This window comes from Podarcis pityusensis, assembly GCF_964106645.2.
Source record: "Podarcis pityusensis genome assembly, chromosome: 4".
In the NCBI taxonomy this organism is placed as follows: Eukaryota; Metazoa; Chordata; class Lepidosauria; order Squamata; family Lacertidae; genus Podarcis; species Podarcis pityusensis.
In genome coordinates this window covers 9,846,956-9,862,206 of record NC_138027.1, presented here as the reverse complement: position 1 = coordinate 9,862,206, position 15,251 = coordinate 9,846,956, and the positions used below count along the sequence as shown (strand labels likewise).

The 15,251-nt window shown below is 44.9% G+C and overlaps 1 protein-coding gene across 2 annotated transcripts in view; it reads left to right on the top strand.

Moving 5' to 3' along the window:
- PAK1 (p21 (RAC1) activated kinase 1) overlaps positions 1-15,251 on the top strand; it is a 109,747-nt gene that overhangs the window by 92,439 nt on the left and 2,057 nt on the right. For both annotated transcript variants that reach the window (XM_081002169.1, XM_081002168.1), the window contains 3 exons: positions 8,972-9,089; positions 10,435-10,534; positions 11,724-11,920. In XM_081002169.1, the coding sequence (XP_080858295.1) occupies positions 8,972-9,089; positions 10,435-10,534; positions 11,724-11,920 (415 nt within the window). The remainder of the gene's footprint in view (positions 1-8,971; positions 9,090-10,434; positions 10,535-11,723; positions 11,921-15,251) is intronic.

The following is a 15,251-nucleotide window of genomic DNA, read 5'->3' as shown; positions in this document are numbered from 1 at the left end:
AGCACCACTTTAGCTAATGGGGCCTCCTGCTGCCGCCGTGCCGCCGGAGCGCGATTTCTGTTCTCACCCTGAAGCAAAGTTCTTAACCCGAGGTACTATTTCTGGGTTAGCGGAGTCTGTAACCTTAAGCGTATGTAACCTGAAGCGTATGTAACCTGAAGCATAGGAATTCAAGGGCATCCTGATCAAATTTGCAGATGACACCAAACTGGGAGGGGTGGCTAACACCCCAGAGGACAGGATCACACTTCAAAACGACCTTGACAGATTAGAGAACTGGGCAAAAACAAACAAGATGAATTTTAACAGGGAGAAATGTAAAGTATTGCACTTCGGCAAAAAAAATGAGAGGCACAATTACAAGATGGGTGACACCTGGCTTGAGAGCAGTACATGTGAAAAGGATCTAGGAGTCTTGGTGGACCACAAACTTGACATGAGCCAACAGTGTGACGCGGCAGCTAAAAAAGCCAATGCAATTCTGGGCTGCATCAATAGGAGTATAGCATCTAGATCAAGGGAAGTAATAGTGCCACTGTATTCTGCTCTGGTCAGACCTCACCTGGAGTACTGTGTCCAGTTCTGGGCACCACAGTTCAAGAAGGACACTGACAAACTGGAACGTGTCCAGAGGAGGGCAACCAAAATGGTCAAAGGCCTGGAAACGATTCCTTATGAGGAACGGCTAAGGGAGCTGGGCATGTTTAGCCTGGAGAAGAGGAGGTTAAGGGGTGATATGATAGCCATGTTCAAATATATAAAAGGATGTCACATAGAGGAGGGAGAAAGGTTGTTTTCTGCTGCTCCAGAGAAGCGGACACGGAGCAATGGATCCAAACTACAAGAAAGAAGATTCCACCTAAACATTAGGAAGAACTTCCTGACAGTAAGAGCTGTTCGACAGTGGAATTTGCTGCCAAGGAGTGTGGTGGAGTCTCCTTCTTTGGAGGTCTTTAAGCAGAGGCTTGACAACCATATGTCAGGAGTGCTCTGATGGTGTTTCCTGCTTGGCAGGGGGTTGGACTCGATGGCCCTTGTGGTCTCTTCCAACTCTATGATTGTATGATTCTATATGTAACCCGGGGTACCACTGTAGATCAGTGCTGATTTCTGACCCACCATTGCTTAGTAATGGCAACTACAAAATGACAACAGCAAATTGAAAAAATGGCAGGGAACTTTGGAGTGAGCTCTGTTCAGTTTTGGCATTTGAAATGAATTCCTCGGTTAGGAATTCATTAATTCCAAGTGCCTGTCTTTGGCATCTGACTTCCATTTGGTGAATCTTGAGTGTCTAATAAAAAAATAAAATAAAGCGAATTCCACAAGCCTCAAGTCTGCCTGCCTCTGCAACACTGAATCCCAACCACAAAAAGGCCTGAAGTTCATATCTGTATGCTTTGCACATATCCAAGTTTCCGCCCCCCTAATTTTAGTTTTTGTATATCATATCTGTTGATGCCTCCTTCTAGTGTGTGGATGATGCAGTTTTGGCCACATAAAGAGCCTCAGAGAATATCTGCTGTTACTATGCAAGTTACATGCACTTAAAAAAAAAGGGGGGGGGAGACGATTTACTTGGAGAACAATGGCGTCCCTGATTAACATTCTCTTGAGCAAGAAATGTACACATCTCATGTTGGCCCAAACTGTCTTTTAAAATTAAACCACAGTTCAAAAGTTGAGAGGAGCATTTTTTTAGCAGCTTCTGAAGACCAGTGGTTTCCCCACAAAATGTGTGTCTTATTTTCCCCACCAGTAGTTTCTCCAGCTCCTAAGTAGGATAGTAGCTTTGCGCAATAACAAAGGATAATCTCTTCAGGAGACGGGAAGATCTTCTTAACTTGATGCAGCCTCCAACTTTAGTGGACTTTGATTAAGAACATAAGAGCCTGTTGGATCAGGCCTGACTGTTAATGGGGAGGGAACAAAAAACTTTGGAGGTGGACTGGAGTATGGCAGAAGGGGGCATGGCTGGCTGGCTGGAACAGCAGTGGCCACGTTTAGACATTTTGGGAATAGAGTAATATAGGGTATTAGTGGGTGGTGCTGTGGTCTAAACCACAGAGCCTAGGGCTTGCCGATCAGAAGGTCAGCGGTTCGAATCCCTGCAACGGGGTGAGCTCCCGTTGCTCAGTCCCTGCTCCTGCCCACCTAGCAGTTTGAAAGCACGTCAAAGTGCAAGTAGATAAATAGGTACTGCTCCGGCGGGAAGGTAAACGGCGTTTCCGTGCACTGCTCTGGTTCGCCAGAGACTGCTTAGTCATGCTGGCCACATGACCCGAAACGCTGGCTCCCTCAGCCTATAGAGCGAGATGAGCATGCAACCCCAGAGTCGTCTGCGACTGGACCTAACAGTCAGGGGTCCCTTTACCTTTACCTTTTAATATTGAATGATAGAATGAAGTATGTGATTGGAGATTGTTCGGCGAACATGGCAATGGATCATTAACCAATGTGAGCAATCCAATAAATAATATTAGAATCGTAGAATTGTAGAGTTGGAAGGGACCACAATCGTCATCTCCTTCAACCCCCTGCAATGCAGTGAACTTTTGCGCAAAGTGTGTCTCGAACTCACAACCCTGAGATTAAGGGTTGCATGCTCTACCAACTGAGCTATCCTAGCAATCTATTTAATCCCGTTCAAGCACTATGGACTTTAACACTGCAGAGGATCACGTTTGCAAAAACGTGGAAGAGTAGCCGAGGAAGAAAAGAATCAGTTGGAAGTCGTAACAGTAAGAAAGAGGCCCACGGGAACAGATGGCAGTTGTCAGGTTGACAATAATCTGTTTTTTTTTTTTTAGAAAGGGGAATTGATGACCTTTTATAAAAAATTATTGAGAAGCTGGTGACCATACGGTCCTAAGACATTGGATGCTGTGAGTTCAGGTCAGAAGGGGGAGCACCATCTTCCTGCTAGCTTCTATACCTGCTGCTTTTGGCTCGTTTTCTTTCCTCCAGGGAGGAGAAGTGGCTGCTGCTCTGAGCGCTTCGCTTCCTCCTTTCCCAGCGGGGCAGAAGTTGCAGTGGGGCCAGCTTAGCTGCCTTTGCCAGAAACATGTTTGTGCTGAGATTTTCCGGACTGGAAAAGTCCCCTGCTGCGGCCGTCCCCGAAGCAGCCGTCACAGATGCCCTTAGCTGTCACAGTTCTCCGGCAGCCCAGTCCCTGTTCATTCATTTAAAGCCGTTTTAGCCTATTCTGAAAAACAGCAATAAGAAGAAAAAGAAGAAGAAGAAGAAGAAGAAGAAGAAGAAGAAGAAGAAGAAGAGGAGTTTGGATTTGATATCCCGCCTTTCACTCCCCTTCAGGAGTCTCAAAGCGGCCAACAATCTCCTTTCCCTTCCTCCCCCACAACAAACACTCTGTGAGGTGAGTGGGGCTGAGAGACTTCAGAGAAGTGTGACTGGCCCAAGGTCACCCAGCAGCTGCATGTGGAGGAGCGGGGAAGCGAACCCGGTTCACCAAATTACGAGACTACCGCTCTTAACCACTACACCACACTGGCTCGGTGGGGAGGAGGACAGAAGCACCAGGATATCTTCGTTAAGAGATGGGGGCACCTGTGAAAATTCATGGATGGAAACGATGGCTGGGGAAATTAACCTCGAAACATCGGAAAGGGGCTCATACTGAGTCAGACCACTGGTCCATCCAGCGCAGTGTTGCATACACTGGCTGGCAGCACCAGGATTTCAGACAGTGAAGACCCCTGGCCATAGCTGGAGATGCTGTGGTTTGAACCAGGCACCACCTGCATGCAAGTCTAGTGCCCCAACCACTGAACCTATGCCCATCTCTAGCACACACTGCTGCTAGAAGGGTCCTTTAGGTTGGGGAAGGGCTACAGTGGATCATAGCTGTCAACTATGATTTGAAAATAAGGGACCAGCAGCCTCAAAAATAAGGGATCAGCAGCCCAAATAAGGGATTTTCAGAGCACAGGTATGTTCAACTTCTGAGCCCCTCCGAGCCAAAGGCAGAAAGCCCAGCCAGCAGCCAAACAAAGCCTCAAGTGGTGGTTCCCACAGCACAGCAACCTGGCAAAGGGGATGCAGCAAGGAAAACCACCGTCACCTCTCCGCTGGGAAGCGCTGAGCAAAGGCGAGCCCCCAGGCAACTCAGCCAATTTGATCGGCACAAGCTCCACCCCCCAGTCGTTCTTAGACTCCTTATTGGGTGAGCAACGCAGCCAAGCAACAGAGTTGGAGCCTCCCTCCTCCCCGGCCGGCAGGGATTTAGTTTTTCTGTGCATGCGCGAGCGCCGAAACCTGGAAGTAACCTGTTCCGGTACTTCCGGGTTTCAGTGCGTCCATAACCCGAAAACGCACAACCTGAAGCGTCTGTAACCCGAGGTATGACTGTATATCTCAGTGGTAGAGCATCTGTTTTCCCCATAGAAGTTTGCAGGTTCAATTCCTGGCATTGCCAGGTAGGGATGGAACCATCCCCTGTCTAAAATCCCTGAGGACCACTAAAGGGCAGTGTAGACAAATTGGATGAAGACAGAACAATGGCCTTAAAAGGTGGTGTTGTTGTTGTTTAGTTGTTTAGTCGTGTCCGACTCTTCGTCACCCCATGGACCAGAGCATGCCAGGCACTCCTGTCTTCCACTGCCTCCCGCAGTTTGGTCAAACTCATGCTGGTAGCTTTGAGAACACTGTCCCACCATCTCATCCTCTGTCGTCCCCTTCTCCTTGTGCCCTCCATCTTTCCCAACATCAGGGTCTTTTCCAGGGAGTCTTCTCTTCTCATGAGGTGGCCAAAGTATTGGAGCCTCAGCTTCAGGATCTGTCCTTCCAGTGAGCACTCAGGGCTGATTTCCTTCAGAATGGATAGGTTTGATCTTCTTGCAGTCCATGGGTCTCTCAAGAGTCTCCTCCAGCACCATAATTCAAAAGCATCAATTCTTCGGCGAACAGCCTTCTTTATGGTCCAGCTCTCACTTCCATACATCACTACTAGGAAAACCATAGCTTTAACTATACGGACCTTTGTTGGCAAGGTGATGTCTCTCCTTAAAAGGTAGCTGCTTATTATTATTAGGGCTCATCCACCTGGGAAGGGAGCCCATCTAGGAGAAGGAAAGCTCTGATCCTAAACCTCTGCTGCCTTGAGGGATATCTTTGGGAGAAGAAAAGGCCATCGAATAAACCCTACACAAATCTGGAGTCTAGTCCCTAAGACTGTTGGATGGCGCCTTGTGCCCCTCCTTCCGGCAACTTCTGCAGCCAAGCTGGTGCCAAGCACATTGCTCTGCTTTCCTTTGGGTCACATCAGCGAGGCTGAGAGAGGGGTCTTGTTGTCTGGGCAGCCCAGGCTTGTGCCTCGGGGAGTAGGGGATCAATTCAGTCCTGCTAATGCAGCATTTTGACTTCACCCCCGGAAGTGCACTCCATTGCAGACGGATGCCAGCAACTAATCTGCTTATGTTCCATCACCAAGCTGGTGCCCTTCGGATATTTTGGCCACGCTGGGAATTGTCGTCCAAAGCATGTGAAAGCTACCAGGTTGGCAATGTTTGATGCAGAAGCCTCTTCACCCTGTCATTTGACACATGAGACGTGTGACCCACCTCATTCCCAGAATTATCATTTGTTTTCAATTTTAAATTGTTGTAACCTGCCCTGGGACTCGCTGGTGAAGGGTGGGTCATAAATTTGAGGATGATTTGTTTGCATACCCAAAGGAGTCCTACGGAAACTGGGGACTGGGGTGCCATCTCTTCAGGGTCGCAGAATGTGGGAACGCCCCACCGGAGTTCTCTCTGCTGGTGTTTCCTCCCTTTTCTGCTAGCAAAATACTCAAATGTGTTCTCACCACAAATTTCCCAGCAACTGCACATTCCCTGGCTCCTTTCTTGACTCATTAGGGACAGTTTTCAAGCTGGGGAGAAGACAATATACCATTTCTCTCTCCCCCTGCCCATTTTGGGGCATGCACAGGGGCTTTCTTGGTCACATATAGAAACAAAACCCCATTGATCCTGCAACCATCCCCCTCATGCTTTAGAAGATAGCCACAAGATTTCTGCCTGTTTCGCCCTCACAACAACCTTGCGAGGTGGGTTAGGCCGAGCAAGAGACTGCCTCCTCCCTGTACTTTGGCTTGCCGTTGTTTTATTGATTATAGTTTAGAAATTATTTATTGTATCTGTTGAGTGGATTTCTGTTTAACTTTTATACGTTACAGTCATACCTCGGGTTGAAGTAGCTTCAAGTTAAGTATTTTTGGGTTGCGCTCTCCGGCAACCCGGAAGTAACGGGGCACGTTACTTTCGGGTTTCGCCGCTCGGGCATGCGCAGACACTCAAAATGATGTCATGCACATGCGTGGAAGTGGCGAAACGCAACCCACAGACACGCAGACGCGCAGTCACATCTTACGTTTACTTCAGGATGCGAATGGGGCTCCGGAACGGATCCCATTCATATCCAGAGGTACCACTGTATTATTATTTAATACTATTACTATGGACAGTACTACTAAAAGGAAAGGGAGTTCATGATGGCTGGGAGTTTGTTAAGAGGGAGATAGTAAAAGCACAACTTCAGGCAATACCAATGAGACGGAAACATGGAAGGTGCCTAAAGAGGCCAGGGTGGCTATCTAAAGAACTTTTAACTGAGTTAAGATTAAAAAAGGATGTGTACAAAAAATGGAAAAGGGGGGAACCACCAAAGAGGAATTCAAACAAATAGCCAGCACGTGTAGACACAAAGTCAGAAAAGCTAAAGCACAGAATGAACTCAGGCTTGCTAGAGAGGTTAAAAGCAACAAAAAAGGCTTTTATGGGTATGTCCGTAGCAAAAGGAAGAACAAAGAAACAGTGGGGTCACTCAGAGGAGAAGATGGTGAAATGCAAACAGGGGACACAGAAAGGGCTGAACTCCTCAATGCCTTCTTTGCCTCAGTCTTCTCCGATAAAGAAAACAATGCCCGACCTGAAGAATTTGGAGCAAATGATTCAGCAGAGGAAACACAGCCCAGAATAACTAAGGAGATAGTACAAGAATACTTGGCTAGTTTAGATGTATTCAAGTCTCCAGGGCCAGATGAACTGCATCCAAGAGTATTAAAAGAACTGGCAGATGTGATCTCAGAACCACTGGCAGTCATCTTTGAGAATTCCTGGAGAACAGGCGAAGTCCCGGCAGACTGGAGGAGGGCAAATGTTGTCCCTATTTTCAAAAAGGGGAAAAGAGAGGACCCAAATAATTACCGCCCAGTCAGTCTGACATCAATACCAGGGAAGATTCTGGAGCAGATCATTAAGCAAACAGTCTGTGAGCACCTAGAAAGGAATGCTGTGATCACCAATAGTCAGCATGGATTTCTGAAAAATAAGTCATGTCAGACTAACCTGATCTCGTTTTTTGACAGAATTACAAGCCTGGTAGATGAAGGGAACGCAGTGGATGTAGCCTACCTTGATTTCAGCAAGGCATTTGACAAGGTGCCCCATGATATTCTTGTAAAGAAGCTGGTAAAATGCGGTCTTGACTATGCTACCACTCAGTGGATTTGTAACTGGCTGACTGACCGAACCCAAAGGGTGCTCATCAATGGTTCCTCTTCATCCTGGAGAAGAGTGACTAGTGGGGTGCCACAGGGTTCTGTCTTGGGCCCGGTCTTATTCAACATCTTTATCAACGACTTGGATGATGGACTCAAGGGCATCCTGATCAAATTTGCAGATGACACCAAACTGGGAGGGGTGGCTAACACCCCAGAGGACAGGATCACACTTCAAAACGACCTTGACAGATTAGAGAACTGGGCCAAAACAAACAAGATGAACTTTAACAGGGAGAAATGTAAAATATTGCACTTGGGCAAAAAAAATGAGAGGCACAAATACAAGATGGGTGACACCTGGCTTGAGAGCAGTACATGTGAAAAGGATCTAGGAGTCTTGGTTGACCACAAACTTGACATGAGCCAACAGTGTGACGCGGCAGCTAAAAAAGCCAATGCAATTCTGGGCTGCATCAATAGGAGTATAGCATCTAGATCAAGGGAAGTAATAGTGCCACTGTATTCTGCTCTGGTCAGACCTCACCTGGAGTACTGTGTCCAGTTCTGGGCACCATAGTTCAAGAAGGACACTGACAAACTGGAACGTGTCCAGAGGAGGGCAACCAAAATGGTCAAAGGTCTGGAAACGATGCCTTATGAGGAACGGCTAAGGGAGCTGGGCATGTTTAGCCTGGAGAAGAGGAGGTTAAGGGGTGATATGATAGCCATGTTCAAATATATAAAAGGATGTCACATAGAGGAGGGAGAAAGGTTGTTTTCTGCTGCTCCAGAGAAGCGGACACGGAGCAATGGATCCAAACTACAAGAAAGAAGATTCCACCTAAACATGAGGAAGCACTTCCTGACAGTAAGAGCTGTTCGACAGTGGGATTTGCTGCCAAGGAGTGTGGTGGAGTCTCCTTCTTTGGAGGTCTTTAAGCAGAGGCTTGACAACCATATGTCAGGAGTGCTCTGATGGTGTTTCCTGCTTGGCAGGGGGTTGGACTCGATGGCCCTTGTGGTCTATTCCAACTCTATGATTCTATGATTCTATTCTAATGATTGTTGAATGTTACTTTTTTGATATAGGTTGCCTCTTTTAAAGTTTTATTATCACATTTTTGTATTGCATTAGATTGTACATTTTTTGTTTCTTCAGCTTGTAAACGGCCTTGAGTATTGTAAGAGAGAAAGACGGTATACAAATTTAAAAATGATGATGATGGCCACTGAGGAAGCTGAAACACGGAGCAGGAATTTGAACCCGGGTCCTCCCCCAGCCCGATCCATATCCGACCCGCAAGCCTGTTACTTTCCACCGTCCATTTTGCGCTACCATCTGGCTCTGCTGTCAAAATAGCTCTGCTCTCTTGGTTTGGCAATGCAGTTTTGTGTGTGTGTGGTGAAAGGGACACAATGACCGTCTGTTATTTTTTTGGCTTCCTGCAGTTACCTCGTGGGGGATGAATTGTGGGTAGTCATGGAATATTTGGCAGGCGGTTCCTTGACAGACGTGGTGACAGAGACCTGCATGGATGAAGGGCAGATTGCCGCCGTGTGCCGGGAGGTAAGGACTTAAACTCTGTATATATTTCATTCCAAATGGAAGTCCAGGGCTTTGCTGGCGAATGGGACGCACCGCTTGGAGTTCCTATGTGTGTGTGTGAGAGAGATGGAATTATTTGAATTTCCTGGAGTGCCTCCAGACTGTCAGTATATTTCGGGAGGGGTGCAAGCTCATTCCAGGAACTCTAGGCGTGCGCAACTGAAGTAAGTCGAAGTGCTCTGTCGCCCCAGCACAACAAATCCACTTTTTTCAAAAAAGAAACAACGTTTTCTAAGTCACAGGGAAACACAATGCAAAGCATTGGGATGAATGAAAGATTAACAGGAAGACATTTATGCACCCAGCAAGCGGATCAGGATGAACGCTGGATAAATGTTGCGATTTAAACAGGTGTCTAAAAATAGAGCGGTGATGTTTAGGGGGGTCGTGTTCAAATCCTGGCACTGCTAGTCAAAAAGATCAAGTAGCAGCTAATGGAAAAGACCCTTCTCTGCCTCAGTCCTAGGACAGCTGCTGCCAGTCTGTGATGGAGGAACCTTTGTCCTCCCCGAAGCATCAGTCAGCATGGCCAAACACCAGCTGCGAAGAGAGTTGTAGTATACTTGTTTATTATTTTATTTATTAAAGTTATATACCGCCCTTCATTCGAAGATCTCGGGGCGGTTCACAAGATAAAAATACAGGATAGAAGCACAAAATAAATAGTTGAAATGAAACAAAACAAAAACAAATTTTAAACGCTGTGGAATATTAATCAGCCCAAGGCCTGGTTGAAGAGGAACTTTTTTGCCTAAAGGTGTATAATGAAGGCACCAGGCGAACTTCCCTGGGGAAAGCATTCCACAACCAGGGAGCCACTGCAGAGAAGGCCCCGTTCTCGTGTTGCCACTCTCCGGACCTCTCACGGAGGAGGCACAGAAAGAAGGGCCTCAGAAGATGATCTCAGAGTTGGGGGGTGGTTTATATGGGGAGAGGCAGTCTTTCCTGTCATTATATGCGCCAGAATGAATTTTCCGCAAAAGCATTCTGTGAGAAGTGACACACATATACTTACCTAATTTCATTTATGCACTGCCTTTCCTCAAGGAGCTTGAGCTGGCATAGGTTGATCTCTGCCCCCCATTTTGTCCGCACAACAACCGTGTGAGGTAGGCTAGGCAGAGAGTGAGTGACTGGTCCGAGGTCACCCAGTGAGCTTTGTGGCTGAGTGGAAATTCGAACTCTGGTCTCCTAGGTCCTAGTCCAGTGCTCTAACCACTATACTACACTGTCCCGCACAAAACCTCCTTTGTTGTTTGCAGTACTGTGGCTGATTGTTGCTGCCTTTTTTTTTCTACTTCCACAGTGTCTCCAGGCATTGGAATTCCTCCATGCCAACCAAGTCATCCACAGGGACATCAAGAGCGACAATATCTTGCTGGGGATGGATGGCTCTGTCAAGCTAAGTATGTTGACAGGATGGTTGAGGAGAATTGTACACCTGGAATTTCAAAACCATCCTGTTTGTTTTGCTTTGTTGGATGGCAGTTGGAGGATGGATGGCGGCTAACAAATTGAGGTTGAATCCTGACAAGACAGAGTCCCCCTGTTTTGGGGGGACAGGAGGCGGGTGGGTGTGGGGGACTCCCTGGTCCTGAATGGGGCAACTGCGCCCCTGAAGGACCAGGTGAGCAGCCTGGGAGTCATTTTGGACTCACAGCTGTCCATGGAGGCGCAGGTTAATTCTGTGTCCAGGGCGGCTGTCTACCAGCTCTATCTGGTACGCAGGATGAGACCCTACCTGCCTGCAGACTGTCTCACCAGAGTGGTGCATGCTCTAGTTATCTCCCGCTTGGACTACTGCCATGCGCTCCATGTGGGGCTACCTTTGAAGGTGACCCAGAAACTACAACTAATCCAGAATGCGGCAGTGAAACTGGTGACTGGGAGCGGCCGCTGGGACCACATAACATTGGTCCTGAAAGATCTGTATTGGTTCCCAGTACGTTTCCGGGCACAGTTCAAGGTGTTGGTGCTGATCTTTAAAGCCCTAAATGGCCTCGGCCCAGTATACCATGAAGGAGCATCTCCACTCCCATCGTTCAGCCCGGACACTGAGGTCCAGTGCCGAGGGCCTTCTGGCGGTTCCCTCATTGCGAGAAGTGAGGTTACAGGGAACCAGGCAGAGGGCCTTCTCGGTAGTGGCGCCCGCCCTGTGGAACACCCTCCCATCAGATGTCAAGGAACTAAACAACTATCTGATGTTTAGAAGACATCTGAAGGCAGCCCTGTTTAGGGAAGTTTTTAACGTTTGATGTTTTATCGTGTTTTTAATTTCCTGTCGGGAGCTGCCCAGAGTGGCTGGGGAAACCCAGCCAGATGGGCGGGGTATAAATAATAAATGATGATGATGATGATGATGATGAAGGTGTTCCAGAAGGGAAGGAGCTGTAGCCCTGCTCTGTTTTCCTGCTTCCCCTGGGATGGCTCAGCCGGTAGAGCGTAAATATTAAAGAAGATAAGACCTTGCAGTCTAAAACTTGGACGCGAAAGCCAAATTCTGCCCGGGACTCCTCCAAAACAAAGGAAAACTGCTTCTTCTTCTGCTGCTGCTGTTCTTTTTATAAATTTTCCTCTTCTCTCCTTCCCCATCAGCCGATTTCGGCTTCTGTGCTCAGATCACTCCCGAGCAAAGCAAGCGCAGCACCATGGTGGGGACGCCATATTGGATGGCGCCCGAGGTGGTGACGAGGAAAGCCTATGGGCCCAAAGTGGACATCTGGTCTCTGGGGATAATGGCCATTGAAATGATAGAGGGGGAACCTCCGTACCTCAACGAAAATCCACTGAGGGTAAGCGTTTTTGTTCTGACTTTCAGCGTCGCTTTTCCTCCAGAAAAGGCTTCCCAGACTCTCTGGCAGTTTGTTTCGGCCAGCTGTCCCACCGGGGATTATAAATGTTTCTCATTTATCCAGGGTGGATAAAAATCGATGATTAAAAATATGGATTTTTTAAAAATTTAATTGGATTTTTTTATTATTTAAATTGGATTTTTCTTTTTTTATATAAATATTTATTAAAGTTTTTACAATATTACATAATGAAAAATAAAAAACAAAAAACAAAAAATAAAAAACAGTTAAAAACAATTCCATCTTTTCATCACTTATCTTTCATTTGCTTGTTTCCCGGACCTCCTCATACCTCCCTTTTTTGTATTCCAGTTCAATTTATTAATTCAGCAATTCCTTTCCCTCCTTATTTTATCCTGATCTTTATCTTAATATATTATGGCATTAAATTTTTACCTGTTAAAAATCCAATTTTTTTCATATTCTTTTATACCATTACAGCTAGAAACCACTTAACTTCAATCCAACATCATTCTAACATTCATTAATTTTGCAATATTTCTGTAAATAGTCTTTAAATTTCTTCCAATCTTCTTCCACCGACTCTTCTCCCTGGTCTCGAATTCTGCCAGTCATTTCCGCCAATTCCATGTAATCCATCATTTTCATCTGCCATTCTTCCAGAGTGGGTAGGTCTTGTGTCTTCCAATACTTTGCAATAAGTATTCTTGCTGCTGTTGTAGCATACATAAAGAAAGTTCTGTCCTTCTTTAACACCGATTGGCCGACTATGCCCAGGAGAAAGGCCTTTGGTTTCTTCAAGAAGGTATATTTAAATACCTTTTTAAATTCATTATAAATCATCTCCCAGAAAACCTTAATCCTTGGGCACGTCCACCAAAGGTGAAAGAATGTACCTTCAGTTTCTTTACATTTCCAACATTTGTTATCGGGCAAATGGTAGATTTTTGCAAGCTTGACTGGGGTCATGTACCACCTGTATATCATTTTCATAATATTCTCTCTTAAGGCATTGCATGCCGTAAACTTCATACCTGTGGTCCATAACTGTTCCCAGTCAGCCATCATTATGTTATGTCCAACGTCTTGTGCCCATTTAATCATAGCAGATTTCACCGTTTCATCCTGAGTATTCCATTTCAACAGCAAGTTACACATCTTTGACAAAATCTTAGTTTTGTGTTCTAACAATTCTGTTTCTAATTTTGATTTTTCCACCTGGAAGCCGATTTTCTTATCCAAATTGTATGCCTCCATTATCTGATAATAATGAAGCCAGCCTCGCACTTTGTTTTTTAGTTTTTCAAAACTCTGCAATTTCAGTCTATCTCCATCTTGTTCCAAAATTTCCCAATATTTTGGCCATTTGACCTCCATATTGAGCTTTTTCAGAGCTTTCGCTTCCATCGGTGACAGCCACCTTGGGGTTTTATTTTCCAATAAGTCCTTGTATCTTATCCAAACATTAAACAATGCTTTCGTGACAATATGGTTATTAAATGCTTTATGTGCTTTGACCTTATCATACCACAGATATGCATGCCATCCAAATACATTGTTAAAACCTTCTAGATCCAAAATGTCAGTGTTTTCATTCTTTCAACCAGCAAAAGGCTGCTGATTCATAGTAAAGTTTAAAGTCTGGCAGGGCAAATCCACCTCTTTCCTTTGCATCTGTTAATATTTTAAATTTTATTCTAGGCTTCTTGCCCTGACAGACAAATCTAGAAATATCTCTCTGCCACCTCTTGAAACAGTCCATTTTGTCCACAATTTGCAATGTTTGAAACAAAAACAACATTCTAGGCAATACATTCATTTTTACCGCAGCAATACAACCCAGCAGTGAAAGCTTCAAATTTGACCAAATTTCTAAATCATTTTTCTCTTCAGCCCAGCATTTTTCATAGTTGTCTTTAAATAAATTCCCATTTTTTGCTGTCATGTTAATCCCCAGGTATTTAACTTTTTAAATTGGATTTTTCAAATAAAATGCTTTCGGAGGAATTTTTTCTTCTCAAGATAGTTTTCTGTTTAAGTTACATGATAGTCCAAAGGCTATTCATCAGGAAATAAGGATTTGTTTTAAGTTTTTCATGTGTGCTAAAACTCAGGTTGTTGTTTTAAAATTTATTTAACCACATCAGTTAACAAACATGGATACATATGCTGTAATATTATTGTTTTAGTTAAATAAATTGTTATTAAGGAAATGATTATTTTCCTCCTTCCAATAAAGTACAGCAGAAAAGTTTTCCAAATATAAACAGTTAACTTATTAAACCTCACAGTAACTTCATAATTATCTGTCTATGTATTTCTAATAGTATAACTAAATCAGTAATTTTCGATATAACTGTAAAAACTGCTCTGAAAATTTATTATTCCAAAAATGAAACCTTCATCTGGTTGTAAATATTAAGATGATAGCAGCAAGAATGAGCCTTTCTGTGAAAATATGATATAAATCAAGTCTTACTGACTGGTGATTTAAATCATGGGTTTAAATCGATTTGATTTGATTTGATTTGATTTGATTTGATTTAAATCAAATCCACCCTGCATTTGTCTGACTTTGCATTGGTATCTCTGGTATTTATTTATTACATATATATACCACCTTATTCTTCCGAGGAGCTCAAGGTGCTAAACATGGTTCTCCTCCCCATTTCATCCTCACAACAAACCTGTGAGGCTGGTTAGGCTTAAGAGATGGTGAATGGCCCAAGGCCATGCTGTGAGTTTTATGGCCTAGTGGGGATTCGAACCCTGGACTCCAACACTGTAACCCAGGGGTAGGAAACCTAAGGTCCGTGGGCCGGATCTGGCCCAATCACCTTCTAAATCTGGCCCACGGACGGTCCGGGAATCGGCGTGTTTTTACATGAGTAGAATGTGTGCTTTTATTTAAAATGCATCTCTGGGTTATTTGTGGGGCCTGCCTGGGGTTTTTACATGAGTAGAATGTGTCCTTTTATTTAAAATGCACCTCTGGGTTATTTGTGGGGCCTGCCTGGTGTTTTTTTACATGGGTAGAATATGTGCTTTTATTTAAAATGCATCTCTGGGTTATTTGTGGGGCCTGCCTGGGGTTTTTACATGAGTAGAATGTGTCCTTTTATTTAAAATGCACCTCTGGGTTATTTGTGGGACCTGCCTGGTGTTTTTTTACATGAGTAGAATGTGTGCTTTTATTTAAAATGCACCTCTGGGTTATTTGTGGGGCCTGCCTGGTGTTTTTTCACTTGAGTAGAATATGTGCTTTTATTTAAAATGCACCTCTGGGTTATTTGTGGGACCTGCCTGGTGT